Genomic DNA, 22,287 nt, shown 5'->3' with positions numbered 1-22,287 from the left:
GGAACTTTGGAAAGAGATGTGGGGAGCATTCTATGTAGCCATCATTTTCTTGCTCATCAGCATCTTGATATTACTGACCTTAAAATCAGTATGAGAACTTCACCAAGAACCTACAACAACTGTTGCTGTTCTCTGCTTCTGAATATCAACATCGTTTTTCTTCTAGTCTTCTAGCTGCAGAAAGCTCTTACATATATTTTCTGTGTATATGTGATAAGTTAAATATTATTATTTAAATGTCATTTAAAATAACACTTTGCAAATATTCTTGAAGTGAAGGTCAATGAAAAACAACTAACTTCTATAATTTACCCTTTTTTTTTTCCTCTCACAGTATTGGCTGGATCCTGCAAAAACCCTTGCCGAACACAAAGAACTGATCAACAGTAGGTATTTAATGTTAATTTTGTTACGGGGTGCCTTGAAAATAATATAACGTCCATGATTAGTTGGGCGCAGAAATACCCTTTAGTACTACAGGGGTGAGTACTAAAGTACCAGAATATGGAAATGGGTACTGGTACTCAAGTACCAAGAATATGGAAATAGGTGTTGTGTGCATTGCCAGATGTTTCCTCTAAACTCTGATTAAATTTTAGTTAATAAAGACTCTAAGTGGTGGATCTTAATATTGAATTTGCTTGGAGTATATCTGCCTTTGACTTGTCAGTGATTTTAAAAAATTTCCTGTCTTTAAAATTTTACCTTAAAAAGAAAAGGCAGAGAGGCATTGATTTGAAAAAAAGGTAGACATCTGACCTTCTAAAGAGCTTGAGTTTCTTGTGTTAAGGAGTAGTTTTGTCATTCACACTATTATTTGCTGGGTCAGTAATAAGGAGTGCCCTTGTGTCCTAAAAGATTTCTGTGGCTTCAGAAAGGACCCATCTATTTTTGGTTTTACAAATATGAATCTTATTAGGTAACTGAGAGTATAATTAAGGTTATATTCTATAACTTCAATTTCCATAACCCAGGTTTTCACTTATAGAAGTATATGCATGCATGCACACGCCTGCGATCCTTAAGTATGCAACAGAGTAATTTTTTAAAATCATCTTTTTAAAAATATGGTAAAAATATATAACACAAAATGTACCATGTTAACCAGTTTTGAGTGGCATTAAATACATTCATTGTGCAACCGTTACCACTGTCCAAAATTTTTTCATCATCCCAAAGTGAAACTGTGTACTCATTAAGCCATTTTGCTTTACTGTGAAAATTATTTCTAGTAAGATGTAGTAGATTCTTTGGGCCTTTATTACGCCCATCTGACTCTGTACTTCACATGTTTATTGGCTTATTCCCCGTGGTAAAATTGGTTGCTTCACAAACCCTACAGGCAGGAATGTAGCTGCGCCTCAGAAAGCAACTGGAAACTAGGAACTGCAAAACTATCAGGAGCTCAGCAAGTACTGTTTCTCTGAACGTCAGCATCATTTGTGTTTCTCTCTGTTTATCCATGTCTGTGGGGAAACTTCTAGCCACAAGCAGAGGTTGACTGGCGGCCTCTGAATGTGAGGCCCCAATTCTACAGAGGATGCAGAGGATGCATCTGACCAGCCCAGTGTGAGTCAGTGGCTCACCTCAGTCTACTCAGCTATGTCTTGGCTTCTTCAAGGTTATATAAACGTAGCTGTTAAGGGGCCAGCCTTCTGGATAAGACTATGTGACGGTTTCAGAAACGGGCTTGTGGCTAACCTGTGGGGGTGAGAAAGAACCCTCAAAAAATGTACCTTCGATATCACCAAGTTCTGCCTACTCAGCCTACACAGGAGTAAGTCCTAATTCATAAGGGGTTCATGACTTGCCCTGGGTGAGAAGCTAGTTGGTAGCAGAGGGATGACCAGAGTCCTGGTCTTCTGACTTCTAGTACTTCTGTATTTCTAGTACTCTTCCTGAGTAAGCAAACTGCCTACTTAAGGCCAATGGGGGAGGGATGAGGATACATGGAGTTAGGTATGAATGGAGGTAACTTCTGTGAGGTATCTACATATAAATGGTAGGAGTTCCAATTTAAAACGTCTCATCCCTCAGGATCTACAAATTTGTACTTTTCCCAAAAATTCAGGTATAGTAATAAATACAGTATCTGTCTTATCCATTTGAACAAAGTAGTTAAAAAAATACCAGTATAGGGGCGCCTGGGTGGCTCAGTTGGTTAAGCGACTGCCTTCGGCTCAGGTCATGATCCTGGAGTCCCGGGATCGAGTCCCGCATCGGGCTCCCTGCTCGGCAGGGAGTCTGCTTCTCCCTCTGACCCTCCCCCCTCTCATGCTCTCTCTCTCTATCTCATTCTCTCTCTCAAATAAATAAATAAAATCTTTAAAAAAAAAAAATACCAGTATAAAAGTTAGAAAAATGTCAGAAATGATTATTTTAAAACAAACTCACAGGATTTTTATTTAAGAAGTTGAGATTTCTATCTAAGTGATGAAGAAAAATATAAATTATTTAAGGTGTATTATTAGTGGTCCTAAGCATATTTGAAATATTTATCTCTTTATATGGTATGAAATATTATATTTAAATATCTATAATCTGGGGTGCCTGAGTGGCTCAGTCGTTAAGCGTCTGCCTTCGGCTCAGGTCATGATCCCAGGGTCTTGGGTTCAAGCCCCGCATCAGGCTCCCTGCTCCGCGGGAAGCCTGCTTCTTCCTCTCCCACTCCTCCTGCTTGTGTTCCCTCTCTCTCTGTGTCTCTCTCTGTCAAATAAATAAATAAAATCTTTAAAAAAATATAATCTATAATGAAACTGCTTTTTAATCCTAAATAAATGTTGTCCTGTCAAAAATTTGATGTACACTAAGAATAAAATGCCAATATTGAAGGAAGATGATGTAAATAAAGATAACATAATGTTTATATTTTATCTCATGAAATAATTTGATAATTATTATACAAATCAATGAAGGAAAATGGCGCTCACATCGCAAGTAGATTAGTCAGAAAGAATATCTGTAAAAATGATGGAGTATTTGCTAGTCACCAGAATTCTTATTGGTGGGTCTTGATTCATTTCTCCTTGAGCTCATGGAAGACTTACTATCATTAAAGGCCTTGAAATTCGTCCTCACAAAAGGTATATTAGAGGATTTCTGGCTTTTGGCTTCTGTATTTTTTTGCTAAAGTGAAACAATATTAACTTATTTAAGGTAGATTCTGTTGAAAGACATGGATGCAAGATAATAATTTAGGAATGTGCTTCATCAGCACCTGATATTTATTTGTAGTCAGTCTTAGAAGAGGAAGCCAAAAAATATCTGATCAGACGTATCCTTGCTCCAGAATGTCCATTTCCATAGCCTTAGATTGTTCTATAAAACAGTGATGTAGATGAAAGTATTTGCTTACTCTGAAGGTATTATAATTCTTTTCCCTGAAATGTTATGTGGAATAATGGCCAGAAAGTACTGAACTCTAGGTATTAACAAACTTAGTTCTCAACTTCATGATCTTAAGCAAATTGCTTACCTCCTTGGATATTCATCTGCCTTTTCTATGTTAACCAGGTGGTTGTTCAAAATCACATGTTTATGAAATATTGTTATACATTATTAAATGTAGTCAAGTGGTAGTGATGCATTATATTTAGAACACAAATCATTTTATATGCAATTGGGAAATTAGAGGGCTGATTTGGGCTAAAGGTCCTTTAAGGAAATTTGCCCCAAACTGAGTGTTCTTAATTGTGTATTTTTCAAACTCCTGCTTAATGCTCATCACTAAACACATTTGAAATGGTTAGGCTTGGTCAATAGGGTGTAGTCTGTCACGTTGTGGAGAATAAAAGCAACTCTGGAATCTGGACAAGGCCTTCTTCCCTTTGTGCACTGTCTCCACAGCATCTGTGCTCCTCCTGGCCCCTAGATCCCAGCCCCCGTGGCCTGCGGGCACAGGCGGACCCATCTGCTCAGCAACACAGAGCTTGATTGACAGAGATGGATCAGCAGACCGTGGACTTCCTGGCTCTTCTAAATATTTAATAGTCTGTGCCTCCCTGACATCTATGTTCAGGGCTAAAGGTGTATTTGTCAGAAATATAAACACCGTGGTTAAGTAACCATAGAAATCAAACATATAGAATCAACTCTAATGATAAGAAGTTATAACAAAGTTCTTTGAAACTCAGTTCTTCAAAATGCTGTAGCTTAAGGAATGCCTTGTCCAGAGAGGCACAGATGAGGGGAGAGGTTCAGGGCCCTGCTGTCACTTTTATGCATGCCAGGAACAGGCTTTGGGGTTCTACAGACATAGCGTATGTGTGTCATAAGAACAATAAATAATAATGTAGTTTGTGTATTAAAAATGCATTATGGCTTTATGACCTGTTCTACTTAATTTGCTTTCCCCAACTTCTGAACTTGTCATTTTTTTTACTCCGTAAAAATGAAAATAGAAAGAGGAGGGTTACTTTGTGTCAGTTACATACTATCAGAGACTTGGGCTCACAATATGTGAGTGGAAATATTTTAACTGAGGTGTATACTTCACATCTTTTTTTGTGTGTGTGAGAGAGCTTTTGTTGAAGAAAAAATTAGAAATTATGACCACTGATTAATACACCAGGTAAGAAATCCATTTTAAACAGATTTAATATAAGATCTAATTACCACAATGGTCAGAAGTTTTGGAAGCAGTATAGGTTAGATTCATACCCTCTGAAATAGAACTATTTCTAGTAAGAGTATGATGTGGTTGGCACCCCTTGGGTATTTTTGCACAATATGAATGTTTAATTATATTTTAGGTTTCCCCATGTAAGTACAATTCCAGGCTTTATTTCATATATATATTTGGTATTTGTGCGTGTCGTTCTTCTGTATGTAGTAAATGACTGAGATAAGAAATATATTATTAAATATACAAGAGCACATTCTTAGAAAAGTTTAGGAATTAAACAAATATTGCCTATAATCCTACCACATAGCCTCACTGATTTTTTTTTTTCTTAAAAAGGTGAGAGACATATATGGAAAGAAAATTACCAGTTTTGCTAAGAGTAGAATTTAAATGTTCTCATACACACACACACACACACACACACACACACACACACACACAAAGTAAGTATGTGAGGGATGGATGTGTCAATTAACTTGATAAGGGAAATCCTTTCATAATGTATAAGTATACCAAATCATCACATTGCATACTTTAAATGTATTACAATGTAATTTGTCAATTATACCTCATTAAAGCTGGGGGGGGGTAAAAAAAAGTTTCCAATTCTTCTTCCCAAAGTTTGCCAGTGTTAGTCATTTCTTGTGTATTTTTCTAGGGGGGAATACGTATTTTAATAGATAACTTTCTTTTTCACAGAAGGGATAGTATCTCTGCCATCGGAACTAGGTTGGTGATCTTTCGCAGTGAGCATAGAGTTCTCCCTCTACCCATTTAAACAGTGGCGTGGTGCCATTTGTATGTACCGTGGTTGACTCAAATGGTCCTCCTGTTGCTAAGCATTTAAGTTTTGATACTATATCAATTGTTTGGTAACAGCTTTTTGCAGATAAATTTTTTATGCTTTTTGCAATAGTAATAGGTGAGTGGTTTTAAAAAACCATTTGTTTTATCATTAATTTTTCTTTATTGTGAAAAAATACATGTATGTTGTAGAAAATGGGAAAAATGGGAAAATCATCAATAAATAAAAATTGTGCACAGCCTCACTAACTAGGGATAAGAACTGGCAGCATTCTGAAATATTTGATCTCTTTTTTCCTGTGTTTGTAAGCACATAGACCTGTACCTACATAGATACCTGCAGAGCTGAAGTCCTGTTGTTATAAAATTTTCAATCCTGTTTTTAATTTTATATTTTCTTGTGTGTTTAGAAGTTCTTAGTGAGTATAATTTTTTAAACAACTTTATTGAGGGGGTGCCTGAGTGGCACAGGTGGTTAAGTGTCAGACTCTTGGTTTCGGTTCAGGTCGTGATCTTGCGCTCATGAGATCAAGCCCTGTTTTGGGCTCCACACTCAGCATGAAGTCTGCTTGAGGTTCTCTCTCCCTCTCCCTCTGCCCCTCCTCTCCCCATGAGCTCCCTCTCTCGCAAATAAATAAATCTTTTAAAAACAACAACAAAAAACTTTATTGAGATATCTTTAACATATAAAAATCATATAAATTAAAGATGCAGAACTTGATGTTTCAATATATGTATACAGTATGAAAAGATCACCACTGTCAAGTTAAATAATTTATCTATCACCTCTACATAGTTGAGTGTGTGTGTGTGTGTATGCGTAGGTGGAGAGTGAGAAGATTTAAGATCTATCTTCTTAGCAAATTTCAAATATACAATACAGTATCATTAACTATAGTCACCATGCTTTACATTAGATCCTCAGAACTCATTCATCGTGCGTAACTGACACTTTGTAACCTTTGGCCAACATCTCATTTCTCCCTCCTACTTCTCCTGGAAACCACCATTCTACTCTCTGCATCTATGTATGTGACTATTTTAGATTCCACATATAAGTGAGATCAGTCACTATGTGTTTTTTTATGGGTCTAGCTTATTTCACTTTGCATAGTGTTCTTCAGGTTCATCTGTGTCATTTCAAATGGGAAGAGTTCCTTCTTTTTTATGGCTGAATAATATTCTATTGTGTGTGAGATATATATATATATATATATATATATACACATATATATATAATGTATGTATATTCATTCCATTAGTTCACTGATGGACACTTGGGTTGCTTCTCTATCTTGGCTATTCTGATTAATGCTGCAATGAACATGGGAGTGTAGATACATCTTTGAGATCCTGATTTCATTTCCTTTGGATAAATACCCAGTAGTGGGATTGCTGGATCGTATGGTAGTTCTATTTTTAATTTTTTGAGGATTTCCATACTGTTTTCCATAATGACTGAACCAATTTACATTCCTAGCAACAGTATACAAGGGTTCCCTTTGTCCGTATCTTCACCAACACTTTTGTCTTATTGCTAATAGCCATTCTTATAGGTATCAGGTGATATCTCATGGTTTTGATTTGCATTTCCCTGATGATTAATGATGTTGAGTATCTTTTCATGTGTCCATTGGACATTTATATGTCTTCTTTGGAAAAATGTCTATTCTAGTCCTTTGCCCATTTTTAAATTGGGTTGTTTTATGCTATTGAGTTGTAAGAGTTCCTCATATATTTTGGATATTAACCCCTTATCCAATATGTAGTTTACAGATATTTTTGGTGAACATAATTTTTAATAATTGTATAATATTATACTTCTACTTTGATTAATTTATGAAATTAATTTCTATTTCTTATTTTAGCTGGACCTCCATATACTTTGTATTTTGGTATTAAATTCTATGCTGAAGATCCATGTAAGCTTAAAGAAGAAATAACCAGGTATAGTATTGATTTTGCTTTTGAACAATACAATGTATAGCATATACAAAAGGGTTTATTTAATACAAATTGGGGTCAAACATTCAGATGGGTGTCTACCTTGTTTTGTAATGCATCCCCACTGAGAGTTAAATTTAAGGTAGCGTTGCATGAGGCAGATCACTGATGATAGATGTGTGTGAACAATGGCATGAACCCGGGTGACATGATGATAGATTTTGCATCTGCTGTGATGGGATATTTCTGTATCATTATTGTGAAGGCTGCATTCAGCCTTTGTAGTCATGTGAAAGTAGCCATTTGAACTGCTTAACGGAAGGATATTTTAATGCTTGGTTTGCATATGTAAATACCAATTTGAAGAGCCAGTTATTGCTCTTTAATTGGTTATAGCTTAAATGTCAGTTGTCCAGGGCTTTCATTTACCTCTATAGGAAATGAAAAGATATTTGCTTTTAGTATAAGGGAGAGAAAAAAAACCCAACCTTTTTCAATGTATTCCTTCACCTTTGTCATCAAATACTTGATTTCATTTAAGGCACGGTTTCCAGTTGGTATTGATTATATTGTTAAAAGAGTCCATGCCAACATTTGAAAGTGGCTTATACAGAGCAGACAGTAGTGTTAGGTTTTTGCTTAATTCCACTAGTGACCTGACGGCACGTGGTAGCCAACAAAAGCATTTTCCCTGACTTAACTCTAAGTGGTCACTTTTCCTAGTGAACTCCTATCATTGGCTCAAGTAAAGCCAAATGCGTTATTCCAAACATTGGAAATCATGTCTTTGATGACTAAGGTAGTCTGTGGTTTTGTTACTATTCTATCCTTTCATCTTTTTCCTTTGACTCTCTTGTCTCGATTCCAGACTGCACACAGAAGAGTGAGGAGAGAGGAGGCTAAGTGGACCTTTCCTGTTCCTCTCTGGGGTGCTATAATTAGGCCTCACTTTTAGAACCGTGCTGAGCTGCGTTCACATCTTCCATTGCCACCTTGTTACTGACCACTTTAAAAAGGAGGGCTGTCCTGGGAGGCTTTCCAGGAGCACAGCTGTATGGGGGAAGGGCTGTTGTGTTGGGAAGAAGTTAAGGAGAGGGGTCATATTTACATTAGAGCTTCATGAATAGTCTTTTCAGTTGAGGGATTTCTGAATTGTGGGCTCATGGAGAAACTGAGTCCAGGTGGTTAAAAAAAACCCCACATATCTGTAGCTCATTAGGAAATTGCAAGGAAATAACATTTTATGAAAATACAAAGAAAGGCCTTCATTTTGAGGTTGTCAGTAACCTGTGTGCCTCATATTCCTCAGCTGCAAAATTGGAGCTACACCTGTCCCATCAGGTTTTGTAAGCATTGGAGTGTGTACGACTCATAATGTCAACCTTGTGTCGCCTGTTGGGCTTGGGTCAATAAGTGCTTGATACTATTTCATCTTCTCCTTGCTCTGGCAGTTTGGTGGAGTTACATCTTAAATGAGGGTTAGGTTCCAAACGATACTCAATTTATTGTTAATAGGGTGGAAAATGAGTGTTTTATAATGCATTTTTAAACATCTGCTCACCAGATATTAATGAGCAGAAATTTCCCTTCAGAATCTACTATCAGCTCATTAACAGAATACATAGATTTGTGTGTGATGTACAACCTCAGAACATATTCGTTGTAACCTGCTTTTCCTCAAATATTAGACCAGATCATGTAGTTAAGAACTAGATTACAGGGCTCCTGGGTGGCTCAGTTGGTTAAGCCACTGCCTTCTGCTCAGGTCATGATCCTGGAGTCCCAGGATCGAGTCTTGCATCGGGCTCCCTGCTCGGCAGGGTGTCTGCTTCTCCCTCTGACCCCCCTCCCCCAATTCTCTCTCTCAAATAAATAAATAAATAAATAAATAAATAAATAATCTTAAAAAAAAAAAAAGAACCAGATTACATTGTTGACTTTCATCTAGTGACCATGATCTATAATAATTTATTTTTGTTGCCCAAAACATATAGTTGAATTTAGGTAAGTTAATATACATTCAATATGATATCACCAAATACTTATTTTTAGTGTGTCCTGAAGATAAAGTCGTTAATTTGCATGAATATGTTAATTTAAATGGGTAGGCATAATGAACCTTAGAAAGGGAGCCAGTTACATGAGATAATTTTGGCAAAAGCAGAAACTAAAACCAAAACCCCAAATCTCCCAATATATGCTCTTAAAGGAAAAGTATACTTAGGCCAGTATTTGCAAGTTGAACATTTAGCTTGCTTCAGTTCTTTGGAAAATTGTTCTAGCCTACTCTGTATTGGCTCTTGGGTGGTTCATAAGTTTTGATATGAAAACTAATGCTATAGTAAACAGGCTTATGCCTGTTCTTCCATATATGTAGTTTTTTTTTTTTATAATCATACCATTTTATACATATTATGCAGACTTCTTTCACTATCTAACCCATCTGTTTTACTCCTGTATAGCTCTAGTTTCCTTTTTTAAAATTACAGATAATGCTAGCCTTGAATCTTCTCAAGTATTTATATCATCATACTAGATGCAGAAGGGTGTTGTATTTAGGAAAAAAATACTAGAGGTGAATGTGATACACAGGAAAGTAAGGATCCAGACCATGAAAAAATGGAAGTGAATAGAATCATATCAACTTGGAGTAGTTGCTAAGTGCTCTAAAAAGTTGTCTGAGATAAACAAGATTGGGAGGCTGTGAGGAGGACTCCTCATTTAGGATTCATGTGCCCTGACCTGTACCTTTTATAGAACATTCCTGATGATTCAGCCAGCTTCCCTGTAAACATTTTTAAGATAGGAAACCTTACTGCCTGGCAAAGCGATAGGAAATTCAATGAGAAATCCGTGCAGTTTCTCTCATCAGTACCAGGTTTTCTTTCTGGGTCTATGCAGAAAAAATCTAATGTCTCTTCTCTTTGCCAGCCCTTTAAATAATCTGTGTACTCATGGTATCTGTTAAACTTATTTTCAGTTCTGATTCAAAATATTATAGCAGCTTTTCACGTATTCTGGGTCATTTATAGCTCTGTATCCTCTGCACACTTGAGAAGCATAGCACACATGTTGGTTAAGAAGACAGGCTTTGGAGCAGCGCCTGGGTGGCTCAGTTGCTTAAGCATCCCACTCTTGATTTGGACTCAGGTCATGATCTCAGGGTCCTGGGATTGAGCCCCACACTGGGCTCCCCACTCAGGAGGAAGTCTGTTTGTCTCCCTCTCCCTCTGCTCCTCCCCCTGTTCACACACACTCTCTCTCTCTGAAATAAATAAATTAAAAAAAAAAAAAAAGACAGGCTTTGGAGTCAGACAGACTGAGGTTTGCATCCTTGCTCTGCCACTCACTAGTTGTGTAAATTTGAAAAAACTATGTAACCTTTTAAAGTCTCAGTTTTCTCATTTATAAAAAGAAATTAAGTATTTTTTCAAAAAGACAATCAGGGGAAGGGGGAAAAAAAGATGATGAGAGGAATATAAAGATAATACATACCAAATACTGACCGTAACGCAAAAATATAAGTGTCGGTAGATGGTAGGGCTAGCTAAAGTGAAAATAATGATAAGTATTTAATGTTTTCAAATTATTGATTCAAAAATTAAAGGGGAAAAGACCAGCTTGGAGCCCTGAGATGGGTCTTCCAGTTTAGAGTCAATCTACGAATCACAACTTTCTGGGTGTAGTTGTTAATTTAATTATGAATTCTCCTATGACTGTCCTCTTGCCTACATTTCTTGAATTTGTTTGTAAGGACAGAATTCACTCACTCACCTACCTTCATTTAATAACTACATGGAGCATTGAGTTCCAGTGGTCGGAGTACTAAGTGACCAAAGAGAGGATTTCAGTCCTCCAGAGAGGACAGAGAGACTGCCCATTCTGTGGACACTGTCCTGTCTGTGATGTCATTGAAATCTTTCTGAACTTTTAAGGATCTAAGAACAGTTTCTAAAAAAGAATATTCCAAATGACTTGTTCATAATGAATACTTTTTAGTTTCTAAAAAATACCTAAAAATGGGTATTTGCTTTTTATTTTGTTCTGTAATGTTTTATAGTATTTTTGGGGGGACTGACCTTAAGCTTATCAATTATTTTTTAAATTTTATTATTTTAATATGGTAATGCCTGTTTTTCACTTTGTGAAGATTAGCTTGTTTTAGGTTCTTTACTGACTGAGTGACCTGCAGTTACGTGTTTACTTCCAGAGTCCCTCTCCTTCTGTAATGAAGATAATGGTTCTAAATACAATAGAGTTGAGACAAGGGTCACATTCCGGTATGGATGCAAGAGAAATTTGTGAACTTTAAAGGACTATACAAATGTAAGGTGATATTATTGCTACTTGTTCCTGTATATTAATAACTCATTTTACACTTTTGAGGCGGAAGTGTTATTCCTGGTTTTGTCACGTTTTCTTGAGAATTAGTGTGTGCTTCCTCTACTGTTTTCCTCCTTAAGCTGTACACACCATTTCCCCCTGTCGCTCACATTTAAGCCTTGTCTAAAATGATTGGACTCCTATCACATGCAAGGTTCCCTCTGTGTGGGAGACAGAAAACAATCCTGCCTTCCGTATAGGGAGCTACTCTTCTCTTAGGTTCTTCACTGTCAAATTCGGCTGGCACTGAAGTCAAACTTCTGCTTGGCCCCACATTGCTCAGTTTCCTCACCAGGGGTCTCAGGTCACTGGAAGGTGCATTTCAGGTATATTGGTGTAAGCATGTCTTTGGCTTCTGAATCTCAGGGAACCTTCTGTTTTGGTTCCGGAAAGAGTGGGGTCTCTCTGCCATGTCTTTAAGCAAACCTCCTTTGCCATTCTTCTTGCCTCTGGTACTTGTTAAATTGTTAATGGCGCTCAACAGCTTGTACATGCTTGGTGTTAACTCAGCTCTTTTCGGTGAACATCAGATAAACAGAAAACTGTGAAGCCAATATTTCAAGCCCTGGACTTGTGTTGTACTCGTTGTAGTGTTGTGGTAAGTGTGGACAGGGTGGAAGACCCAGCTCTTTTCCCCCAGGGCTCAGGATCTAGCTTGGGAGACAGTGCATATACACCAGAATATTAACTTACACACAGGGGTGCCTGGGTGGCTCAGTTGATTAAGCATCTGATGCTTGATTTCAGCTCAGGTCATGATCTCAGGGTCGTGAGATAAAGCCCCACATTGGGCTCCATGCTGGTCGTGGAGTCTGCTTAAGATTTTCTCTCTCCCTCTGTCTCGCACTTCCCCCCACTCGTAAGCTTGCGCTCTCTCTCTCTTAAAAAAAAAAAAAAAAAAGATAACTAGTACTTTATGATGCCTCAGTTTTGTACCAGAATGAGTCTGGAAAGCTTCCTTATTAAATGGATCATCTTTAATGAGCATTTTCTTTTTCTCCAGTAGGGTTACAATATAACCAGGGTCACACTATAATTGATCGTCCAAACCCTGATACTTTGGAGGATGATGAGGAGAGCTGTTAATACATAGGCACGTATAATAGTCATAAACAAAACTGTCCTAGGCAAACTGGGATGTAGGTTCCCCCTCATTAAAACCAGAGATAAACAAAGACTCAAGCATCCAATCATAGCCTTAATCAGAGTGACAGAGGGAAAGACTCAACAACTCTAAATCTGTAATTTAAATAAAATATTAAATTGTACCCTAAGTCTCATAAAATGGACAAAATAAGTTATATACAGTTAGTTAAAAATAGGCCCTGACATATGATAAAGTATTTGTTTAGCATATGAAAATGTGATTTTATTGTATCATAAATTTCTCATTAAAAAACTAATATGATGCTTGCTGTGATAAAGATTAATTAAATTTTTAATTAAAAATAGTTTACTTGGGGGCGCCTGGGTGGCTCAGTCGTTAAGCGTCTGCCTTTGGCTCAGGTCATGATCCCAGGATCCTGGGATTGAGCCCCGCATCGGGCTCCCTGCTCCTCAGGGAGTCTGCTTATCCCTCTCCCACTCCCCTGCTTGCGTTCCTGCTCTCACTCTCTCTCTCTGTCAAATAAATAAATAAAATCTTTAAAAAAAAAATAGTTTGTCTTGATTTTAGTGGATTTTTTTTTTTTTTTAATGCAATGACTTAAAGATCTCTGGTATCTTTAAAAGGCAGGCTGTCCAGGGAAGTTTGAACAGATTCCTTTTTTCTTTTTCTTTGTGAATTTCTCAAAGACAGCAAAGAATGTTCAGTTTTTTCCATTTCAGCCATCTGTCTCCCTGCTCATTTGTATATCCATCCAAGTCAACAACTATTTATTGAGCTGTTACTATGTGCCAGACCTATATACTGAGACTACAATCCCTGATGGGATAGGGTCCCTGTTTCTTCGTATCTGTCTTTCTCTCTGTTTCAGCTCTTTGTTTTTTCATCTCCCTCTGGGTTTTTTTTTTTTTTTTCCTTTGCCTTTGAAGCAAACTCTTGTGGGATTAGGTCCCTCTGTTTCTGTACTTGGCAAGCGATTTGACTGTTCAGTCAGATGTTATAAAAGTCTTAATAGAGCAAAATAAATATGCATCTGTGACCCATTTCCTAAAAAAAAAAATACACTTCAGGAAAAGAAATTCCAAGTTAACAATAGAGAAAGAGAGTGTAGCTAAATGTAAGTTTCCAGTAAGCAGTAGTAATTCTAGCAAAATGTCTCTTCAGTTTATAAGCTTTTGCATTTACATTCTGCTAATAATGCTTTACCCTGCTTTTTTCCTCTTCAAGAGGAGGACAGATGATTATAACAAAGTGGATTTGATATCCAAGATGAGCATTCAGGGCATGGTGAGTAGTTAAGTAGAGCTAGAAAAGTAAATGCAAGTTAGGGAGTGAGGTAGTCATTGGTTAATGGCAAGAGATTTCGCTCAAGAAGCAAAAGTCTTACAAGCCTTTTCTTTTTCTTTTCTTTTTTTTCCCCTGGCCGTTTGGAGTTTATTTTATACTTGATGCACATAGCTACAGGGTGTCAGGAAGGCTTGAATGTGATTTGGAGAGTAGAGTGCGGGTCTCTCAACTTATTTTTCGGTGTTTTGCCATAAAAGAACCCAGCTCCTTCTGCTTGCTGCAGCCTGCCTAGTCTATGGGAAAGGAAGGAAGGAGCTCTGATGCTCCTAGCATCTCCTGAAGCCTTGGGGTTGGTGGTGGCCACTCAGGACTGGGGCCTGGTGTTGGCTTTGCCAGGCTGGTCACTAGGCTGCTTCCTCATGGCTTCCAGAGCCAAGTCACAGGTGATCGTGCTGCTGGAGGCTTGGGGGAAATTCCGAGCATTGCGGGAACTCCAGCAGTGTAGCCATGAATGAGAGAGTGGACTTCCCTTAAAAGCAGCTTGTCCACCAGTGACCCCGGTTGGTGTGGGGCAGAGCAGGGTGGTGAGGGCTGGATTCCCCAGGATGCCCTGCACTTCTGCAGGGGCTGTTACTGGAAGTGGAACCCCAGTGGCGCTGGTAATAGTTGCGGGTGGCCACGAGCCAGTGAGCTGCAGGAGGGGAAGGCTGCGGTTCTGTCGCTTGTGGGCTGGAGGAAACCTGGATGGCGACCGCTCTTGGGCCCCTGTGCACGTGGTGGTGGCGGGATAGGGATGCTAGGCCACGCAGCCCTTTTGCAGAGGAGGCCAGGGAAGCCGCTCCATGACCGAGCTGCACACGTCACAAGCTCTCTTAAGGATCTGAAAGTAGAGTGAAGTTTTTTAAGGTTTTGTCTGTTTGTCAAGGGAGTGACTTGATCCTGTTTTTCTCTTAAGGATTTCATTTACCTCTTGGGAAGGTTGTTTGTAAGGGAGATAAGTATGAATGATGGCACAGCACTGAAGATTTTAGAAATCCAGGGGATAGCGACCTGGGCTAGGAGATGGAGAGCAGTGTGCGGATTCCAAAAGACAACAGATTCAGTGATTGGATGTGGGTGCCAGGGGTTATACATTATTGGTAGGTTTCTCTCACTTGAATATCTGGAGACTGTGGTGCTGTTTACCGAAATGGGCAGTGGGGAAACACAGGGTGTTACACGGATTATCTCTTAAGCTTATGGATAAAATCAAACTTGGTATCAGTCTTCGAGAAATAATAATAATAATAAGTAGCATCTAACATTTGGATTCCCTTACTATGGGCCTTGCTGGTAAGCATTTGGAGAAGAGCAGCTTATCACAGCTGATTTTTATAATTCATTTCCTTTGCCCTTTTTCTGCCCTTCCCAGTGACATCAAGAGTTGGCTTCCAAAGAAAGAGAAACCACAATGACAGCCTGGTGCATGTGTGGGCGTGTGGGCGTGTGTGTGTGTGTGTGTGTGTGTGTGTGGGTGGGTGGGTGGGTGATGGCAGCCGAGGACGGTGTTGATGGTTCATTGTGTTGGTTCATCAACCTCTGGCACAGGCTTAAAGACTGAAGGGGGGCGGGGGAGGGGAAGCTAGCCAAAGTTGCATAGCATTCTGATTAAGAGGTTCCAGGGTCAGACTGCCTGGGTTCCAGTTCTGGCTCTGCTACTTAACTAGTTGTGACGTCTTGGACAAGTTACTTCATCTCTTTGTGTCTGTCAGAGTCTTCATTCTGCAAAATGGAGATGATACTACTGACATTATTTTAAAGTCTTATGGAAATTATATGTAAACACTTGGAATGAGTTATTATATTTACAGTGTTTAGAACTGTGGATGACGCTATTATAACAGGGTTTTCTTTTTTTTAGGCAAATGGAATGAGCAAAGCCATGGATAATGGGCATGAGAATTGATAGACTTGCACTACGATGACCTTTTTGTCCCGTATCCATGATTTTAGACCCTGTAGGCAACACGTCCTGTCGGTTAGGTCCTTACGGTTTGTTCCTCCCAGTAAGGCTGTGTCGGAGTAGCTGTGGTAGCAGCAGTAATGAGAGTCTTGGGAATAGCTTATATAACCTCCACATTAACCTTAGGAGGTGTAGACACTTTGCTGTCCCGGTTCTGCAGGTGAGGAGACGGGCTGTTGGAGAGGGTCAGCAGCTGCCCAGGTGAGTCCGGAGCTGGGATGCAGTCCAGCCAGGCTAACTTGAGAGCCTATGCCTTTTCGCTACGACCCCGTCTCCCTTATGTAGAGGGTGTTTAAACTGCTCACTCAACAGCCCCCTCCCCAGGGAGCAGAAGTGGCTCTATTTTCTTTTTTTTTTTAAAGATTTTATTTATTTATTCATGAGAGACAGAGAGAGAGAGGCAGAGGGAGAAGCAGGCTCCCAAGGAGCAGAGAGCCCGATGTGGAACTCGATCCCAGGACCCTGGGATCATGACCTGAGCCGAAGGCAGACGCTTAACCATCTGAGCCACCCAGGCACCCGAAGTGGCTCTATTTTCTTTCTTTTTTTTTTTTTTAAAGATTTTATTTATTTATTCATGAGAGACAGAGAGAGAGAGGCAGAGGGAGAAGCAGGCTTCCCGCCGAGCAGGGAGCCCGATGCGGGGCTCGATCCCAGGACCCTGGGATCATGACCTGAGCCGAAGGCAGACGCTTAACCATCTGAGCCACCCAGGCGCCCGAAGTGGCTCTATTTTCATTGAAGGTGATTGGTGCCGTGATTATCAGAGCCTGGCTAGTGGAAGATATCATTAATCTCTTTTTCCATTTCTCTTGTAGATACCAGTTTTTCTTGCAGGTGAAGCAAGATGTCCTTCAGGGCCGGCTGCCTTGCCCTGTCAACATTGCTGCTCAGCTGGGAGCATATGCCATCCAGTGTAGGTTTCACGGCAGCAAACTGGGAAGAAATTTGAATTTTTCTTTTTAAGCAAGTTTACGTACTAAAATTCTTCTTATCAAGTGACATTTCCCTGAACAAAAGTTTAGTCAGAATTCAAGTTTTAATCCGTGTCCTTTCAGAAGAGGCAAAAGTGAAGCCAGTTATGTATCCTTTGTAATAGGTCACTTTGGAGTTTTAGTCACAGGAATGGCGTTGATTCTGCATTAAGTGGAGGGTCTGAAAATCCCTTCCATTCTATATCCCACCTGAGTTTGTTGATCCCCCCAAGGTGTGATATCTCAGAGATCACATTGCTCTCAGGCAGCTGTTGTGGAGACTCTATATGGTCAGATGCCAAGGCCAATTCAGGGTGTGGCCCTCATTGCATCTCTTCTCTTGGCATCAATATGGCAACCATGTTGGGCAGCTCCAGGTTGTATTGTCATTTTGGAGGCTGAGGATGTTTCCACTCATATATACTGAGCCCTTTCTAGGACTCTTGCTAGGTACAGGGGCAGTGAGACAGTATGTTCCTTGCCTTTGTGGCACTTGCAGACCAGGAATAGTCTAGAAAAAATATCCTAGGAAAAACGTCACATAGATGAACTGGGTTGGGCTTGGAAGGTGGATTAACGTAAGGAGGAAAATTTTAATAAATGTAATATAATGAGCTTTCTGGTTTCATTTTGCTTTTTTGTGTAAACCAACGTACCGCATTGTGTTAAATTTCCATGACCACTGTTTGGGGCAAATAGATTTTGAATTATATGCTCTATCTCTTGGTGTTCTTTTCTGAGAGGATATATTGGTATCCTGGTTGTTTTTGCCTCTAGCATTTCTAATATATGTACTCTAAATTCTGTTTACAACATGTTATTTCATATAATCTGGTAAAAATAATTGAAATGCAAATGATGATAATTATAGTCTTTCAGAAAGCAAAAATATAGAACTTATGTTTTTAAGACAAGATTTTATTTATACCATTCATATACGCTCACCAGAGTAGTTTTTTACTAAAATTAGTTATGTTTGAATTTATTAATAAGGCATTTGAAGAAAATGTTTCAGCATGATAGGAATATTTTAAAATAGTTTTAGGAATATTTTTCTAAAATGGAAAAAAATGCAATTTCTTTTGTAGCTGAGCTTGGAGATTACGACCCATATAAGCATACTGCAGGCTATGTGTCAGAGTACCGGTTTGTTCCTGATCAGAAGGAGGAACTCGAGGAAGCCATAGAAAGGATTCATAAAACTTTAATGTAAGAATCACTTTTTATTAGCTATAATCAACATATGCTATCCATCAGATCCCCAAAACTTTATTGTATTAGAGTTTACACTCTTTAACCAACATCTCCCTATTTCCTCCACCCCCCAGTCCCTGGTAACCACCATTCTATGTCTCTGTTCCTATGAGGTTGGCTTTTTTAGATTCCACCTCAAGTGATATCATAGTGTTTGTCTTTCTCTGTCTTATTTCACTTAGGGTAAAGCCCTCAAGGGCCATCAATATACTTGAGAGTTTTTAAGAAAGTAGATCTTACATGATCTCACCACAAAAAAGAAATGGTAATTTTGTGACAGTGTGAAGGTGTTAGCTAACCGTTCCTATGGTGGTCGTCATTTTGTAGTATAGAAGTATATCAAATCAACACATTGTATACCTTAAAATTACACATGACAGTGTTGTATGTCAATTATATCTCAAAGGTGGAAAAAATATCATGTCTTACGTTGCATCATCCATCAACTATCATCTTATGCTAATGGCAGTCTTAAGTTTCTAGAATGATAAATTCTTCACCTGTGCCTTGAACATTCTAGTATTTTGTCTTTTTTTTTCTGCTTATAACACTAAAATGCTCATAGAAAACCAAAGCAATTTTAAAAATATAAAGGAGAGAGTAAATCCCAATGCCTAAAGTCAACATATTTTTGATACAGCATTGTGTTAAATTTCCATGACCACTGTTTGGGGCAAATAGATTTTGAATCCCCCTCTTTGCATAAATTCCCATAGAGAAAATTTATTTGTATATATGATTTTACATAAATGAAATCATTCTGTATATGTTATATTTTGCAGTTTTCTATTTTTTCAGTCACCAGTACCTTGTGAAATTTATTCTTTCAGCTATAAATATATTTTGTAATCACAAAAGCCTTAATATATTCTGGATTTGGTCTGTCTTAAGTATGTAAATTCTTCACAGTTATAAGCAAAGTCCTATTCAGTCTATAGCAGTGAATGTGGAAATCACGATGACACCAGTGTGGAGCCTTGGAGGGTATTATGTTAACACCACATGCACTTCTGAGAATATACACACTCCCCTAGTAGGATTTTCAATTAATGGCCTGCATTAATTGAATTTTCAGACCCTCCACTTAATGCAGAATTAATTATTGAAGTTATAATTTAATTATAGTTATTTTGGTTAAATCCTCTATACTGATTAACTTTGCTTTATTGCCTCTTATGTAACATTCCCTCTTGAATTTGCTTGGTTTCAGATCTATTATAGTTAAGGAAAAAAATATAGAATTAATCTGGTCAACAAAAAATGTTTGCCTAAAGGATCTGTTTCAGTGAGTAGCAGCAGAAGTCAATTGCTGAATTGCAATCAGAGAAACCAGGCTTTCCATCTTGTATTAGCATGCACCAGAATGCTCTCCAGCCTGATTATAGAGTCCTTCATTTTAAGGTTTTGCTGAAGTGGATGCTAAGAGAGTGCCTGTTATAACATTATGAAGGGCAGTGTGTTTGGCACATTCTGAGAATACTAATTCTAGGAGTTTCAAAGTACAATTACATTTTTGAAATTATCAAGGAGCTTTGGGTAAAGGGCCTTACATGTTTTACGTGATGGTGTTGACAGCGTGACTATTATTTCAGAGAATAAAACTTGATCAAGGTTTGGTAGCTTTCTTGTGTCTAATTTGTAATGAACATTCTTCATAGATTTCAAAATTACGTATATTGCTAGGTTTTCCAGGGCACCGTGGTGGAAACATGGGATGCATCAAAGTAGGATTTAGTAATTAAATTCATAGCTCCTTTTATTAACAAATAAAAAATTTCTATCTTTCTCTGTTACTTATACACACACAGTTCCACTTATCCATGGAGATTCCTGGCAGATGCTCACACTTGTTAGGAATGAATACTATTTACGAATATTATCACCAATGAAGATTTGGGGATGATTTCTATACTTTGTATTAAGAAAATAAGTATTTTTATTATTTAGAAATATTCACGTATTTTCAAACTACATATGTGCTCAGGAGATGCTCTTGAGACCCCAGCTAGGTGTTGGGGAAACTCTTCTCTTCTCCATACCCACCACTACTCTTACTCCTCTTTATCCTGATCGAGAGCTGCTGGTGTGTGGAGACATTTTACTCTTTGTAAAGGATGTACTTTTTAATTCGAGTGCTTATATTCTCAATCTCTTTGGGGGTTTCTGATACAGAATTTTAAATATATGCTGGGACATTGGGATTGGCTATACTGGGTAAAAACAGATTTGGTAAATGAAATTAACTTAATACAGGTATTACCTCAGAGTGTAACATTTTGTCACCATGGAGGCAAGGGACTTCTTGAAATACAAAGACTTAAGTTTGCCCTAGCACAAGGGATTATTTTTCCAGTGAATAAAGTGAAGATGGCTTATTCCCTACAAGTGCAGTATCTATTAGTAAAGTAAGGCTTTTTGTTTTTATGCTGGGTGTAGGGGTCAGACTCCTTCTGAAGCAGAGCTGAATTACTTGAGGACTGCCAAATCCCTGGAGATGTATGGCGTTGACCTCCATCCTGTCTATGTGAGTAACATTTAATTAACACAAGATATTTTAAGCTGATGACATTTTTCTTAAAAAGTCACTGAAACTCCCAGAGGAAAGCCGCAGTGCTGTTGTTTAGCGAGCAGATGATGCTTTCTCATCTGTGCTTTTCAAACACACAGAATCTCTTGCATGGATTCAACCCTAATGAGTTTTGCTTAAAAGTCTGTGATTATGTTTCCATGTGTAGAAAACAATTAACTGGGCTTGGAAACACAATCTGGATAGCAGCTCCATAGGGCTTAGCTAAACGTCAGAACCACTTAAAACTGGTCTACAATTGATTGTATTAGAAAACAGGAGGATTTTCCAAAAATAGATTTTATGGCTGAAAGATATTCATGAAGTCACTTTCCAGAGAAGTAGGCCTTGGTGCCAGGACAGGTGTGGATGTGTAGGTTCTTCAACAGGAGGGCTGCTGCCCCACTGTAGTTATTGCCACTGCATTAATGGAAATATTTTGGCAGATTTTCTTTAGCAACTGATGAGAACTTGCCGAATAGAGTCGGTGAACAGTGACACTGAATCTGTGTTGAATATTCTGAATCCATGTCTTAACCTTGAAGCCATTTCTCTCAATGGATAATTCTTTGCCAATGAGGTTGAAATGTTGTTGCCTTTCATTTTATAAGAGTTCAGTTAGCAACAGTCAAATTTGATGATTTGAGAGAATGAGCCAGGTGCCTTATTCTTTACACAAAATGAATTGCTCAAGATTATATATAGACAATGTCAATTAAATTATGGAATGTAATTTTTAAGGAGCCCTGATAAAACTTACCATAATGCAGATAACTGATTCATGCATTCATTTCTCAATGTGTCTTTTGCACATCAGAGTTTCCTAAAACAAGAAATCATCTCATTATTTGTGAAGAGTTAGAAACATCCCTGGGTATACTGTTAGTAGGGTAATAAAAGTTACGTATTTTAGGGGGAAGTAGTAATTCCTGGATATTTTAGCTTCCAATCTCGTTATATCATTAAATGCTCTATACTGCTGTCATTTGAGAACACCTCTAAAACTTTGTGGAATAGTTACCGTTTTCCCTTCTAGCCACATTAATCTTGTCAGGCTTTTAGTTTTTTAAGGACTGTATTTTATAGGAAATGTGTAAAGAGAGAGTCTTCTGCAAAATGCTTCTGCATTTGTGTAATGTTTGTCCTAATTCACAGTTTTGTGGATGGTAGGAATTTATAGCAAATGAACTGGATTCATTAGAATCTTCCATACATTCCTTTAAGATTGAATTTTTAGAACTGAAAGTGGGCAACAGCTGGTGCTCTTCCAAAACATATCAGTTGTCTTATGTTCCTTGGGAATATGACTTTGCAGGCTGTTGTTTGACCTTAGAGTAGAAATAA

The 22,287-nt window shown here is 38.3% G+C and overlaps 1 protein-coding gene across 2 annotated transcripts in view; it reads left to right on the top strand.

Moving 5' to 3' along the window:
- Window positions 1-22,287, top strand: part of EPB41L4A (erythrocyte membrane protein band 4.1 like 4A) — a 105,065-nt gene that overhangs the window by 52,378 nt on the left and 30,400 nt on the right. For both annotated transcript variants that reach the window (XM_081826463.1, XM_081826464.1), the window contains exons 4-8: window positions 335-386; window positions 7,297-7,375; window positions 16,968-17,065; window positions 18,212-18,332; window positions 20,814-20,901. In XM_081826463.1, the coding sequence (XP_081682589.1) occupies window positions 335-386; window positions 7,297-7,375; window positions 16,968-17,065; window positions 18,212-18,332; window positions 20,814-20,901 (438 nt within the window). The remainder of the gene's footprint in view (window positions 1-334; window positions 387-7,296; window positions 7,376-16,967; window positions 17,066-18,211; window positions 18,333-20,813; window positions 20,902-22,287) is intronic.

The sequence above is a fragment of the Leptonychotes weddellii genome, chromosome 7, assembly GCF_054177405.1.
Source record: "Leptonychotes weddellii isolate Sample4059 chromosome 7, ASM5417740v2, whole genome shotgun sequence".
Taxonomy (NCBI): domain Eukaryota; kingdom Metazoa; phylum Chordata; class Mammalia; order Carnivora; family Phocidae; genus Leptonychotes; species Leptonychotes weddellii.
The sequence above is the reverse complement of the archived record's forward strand: the minus strand, read 5'-3'. Positions and strand labels throughout refer to the sequence as shown.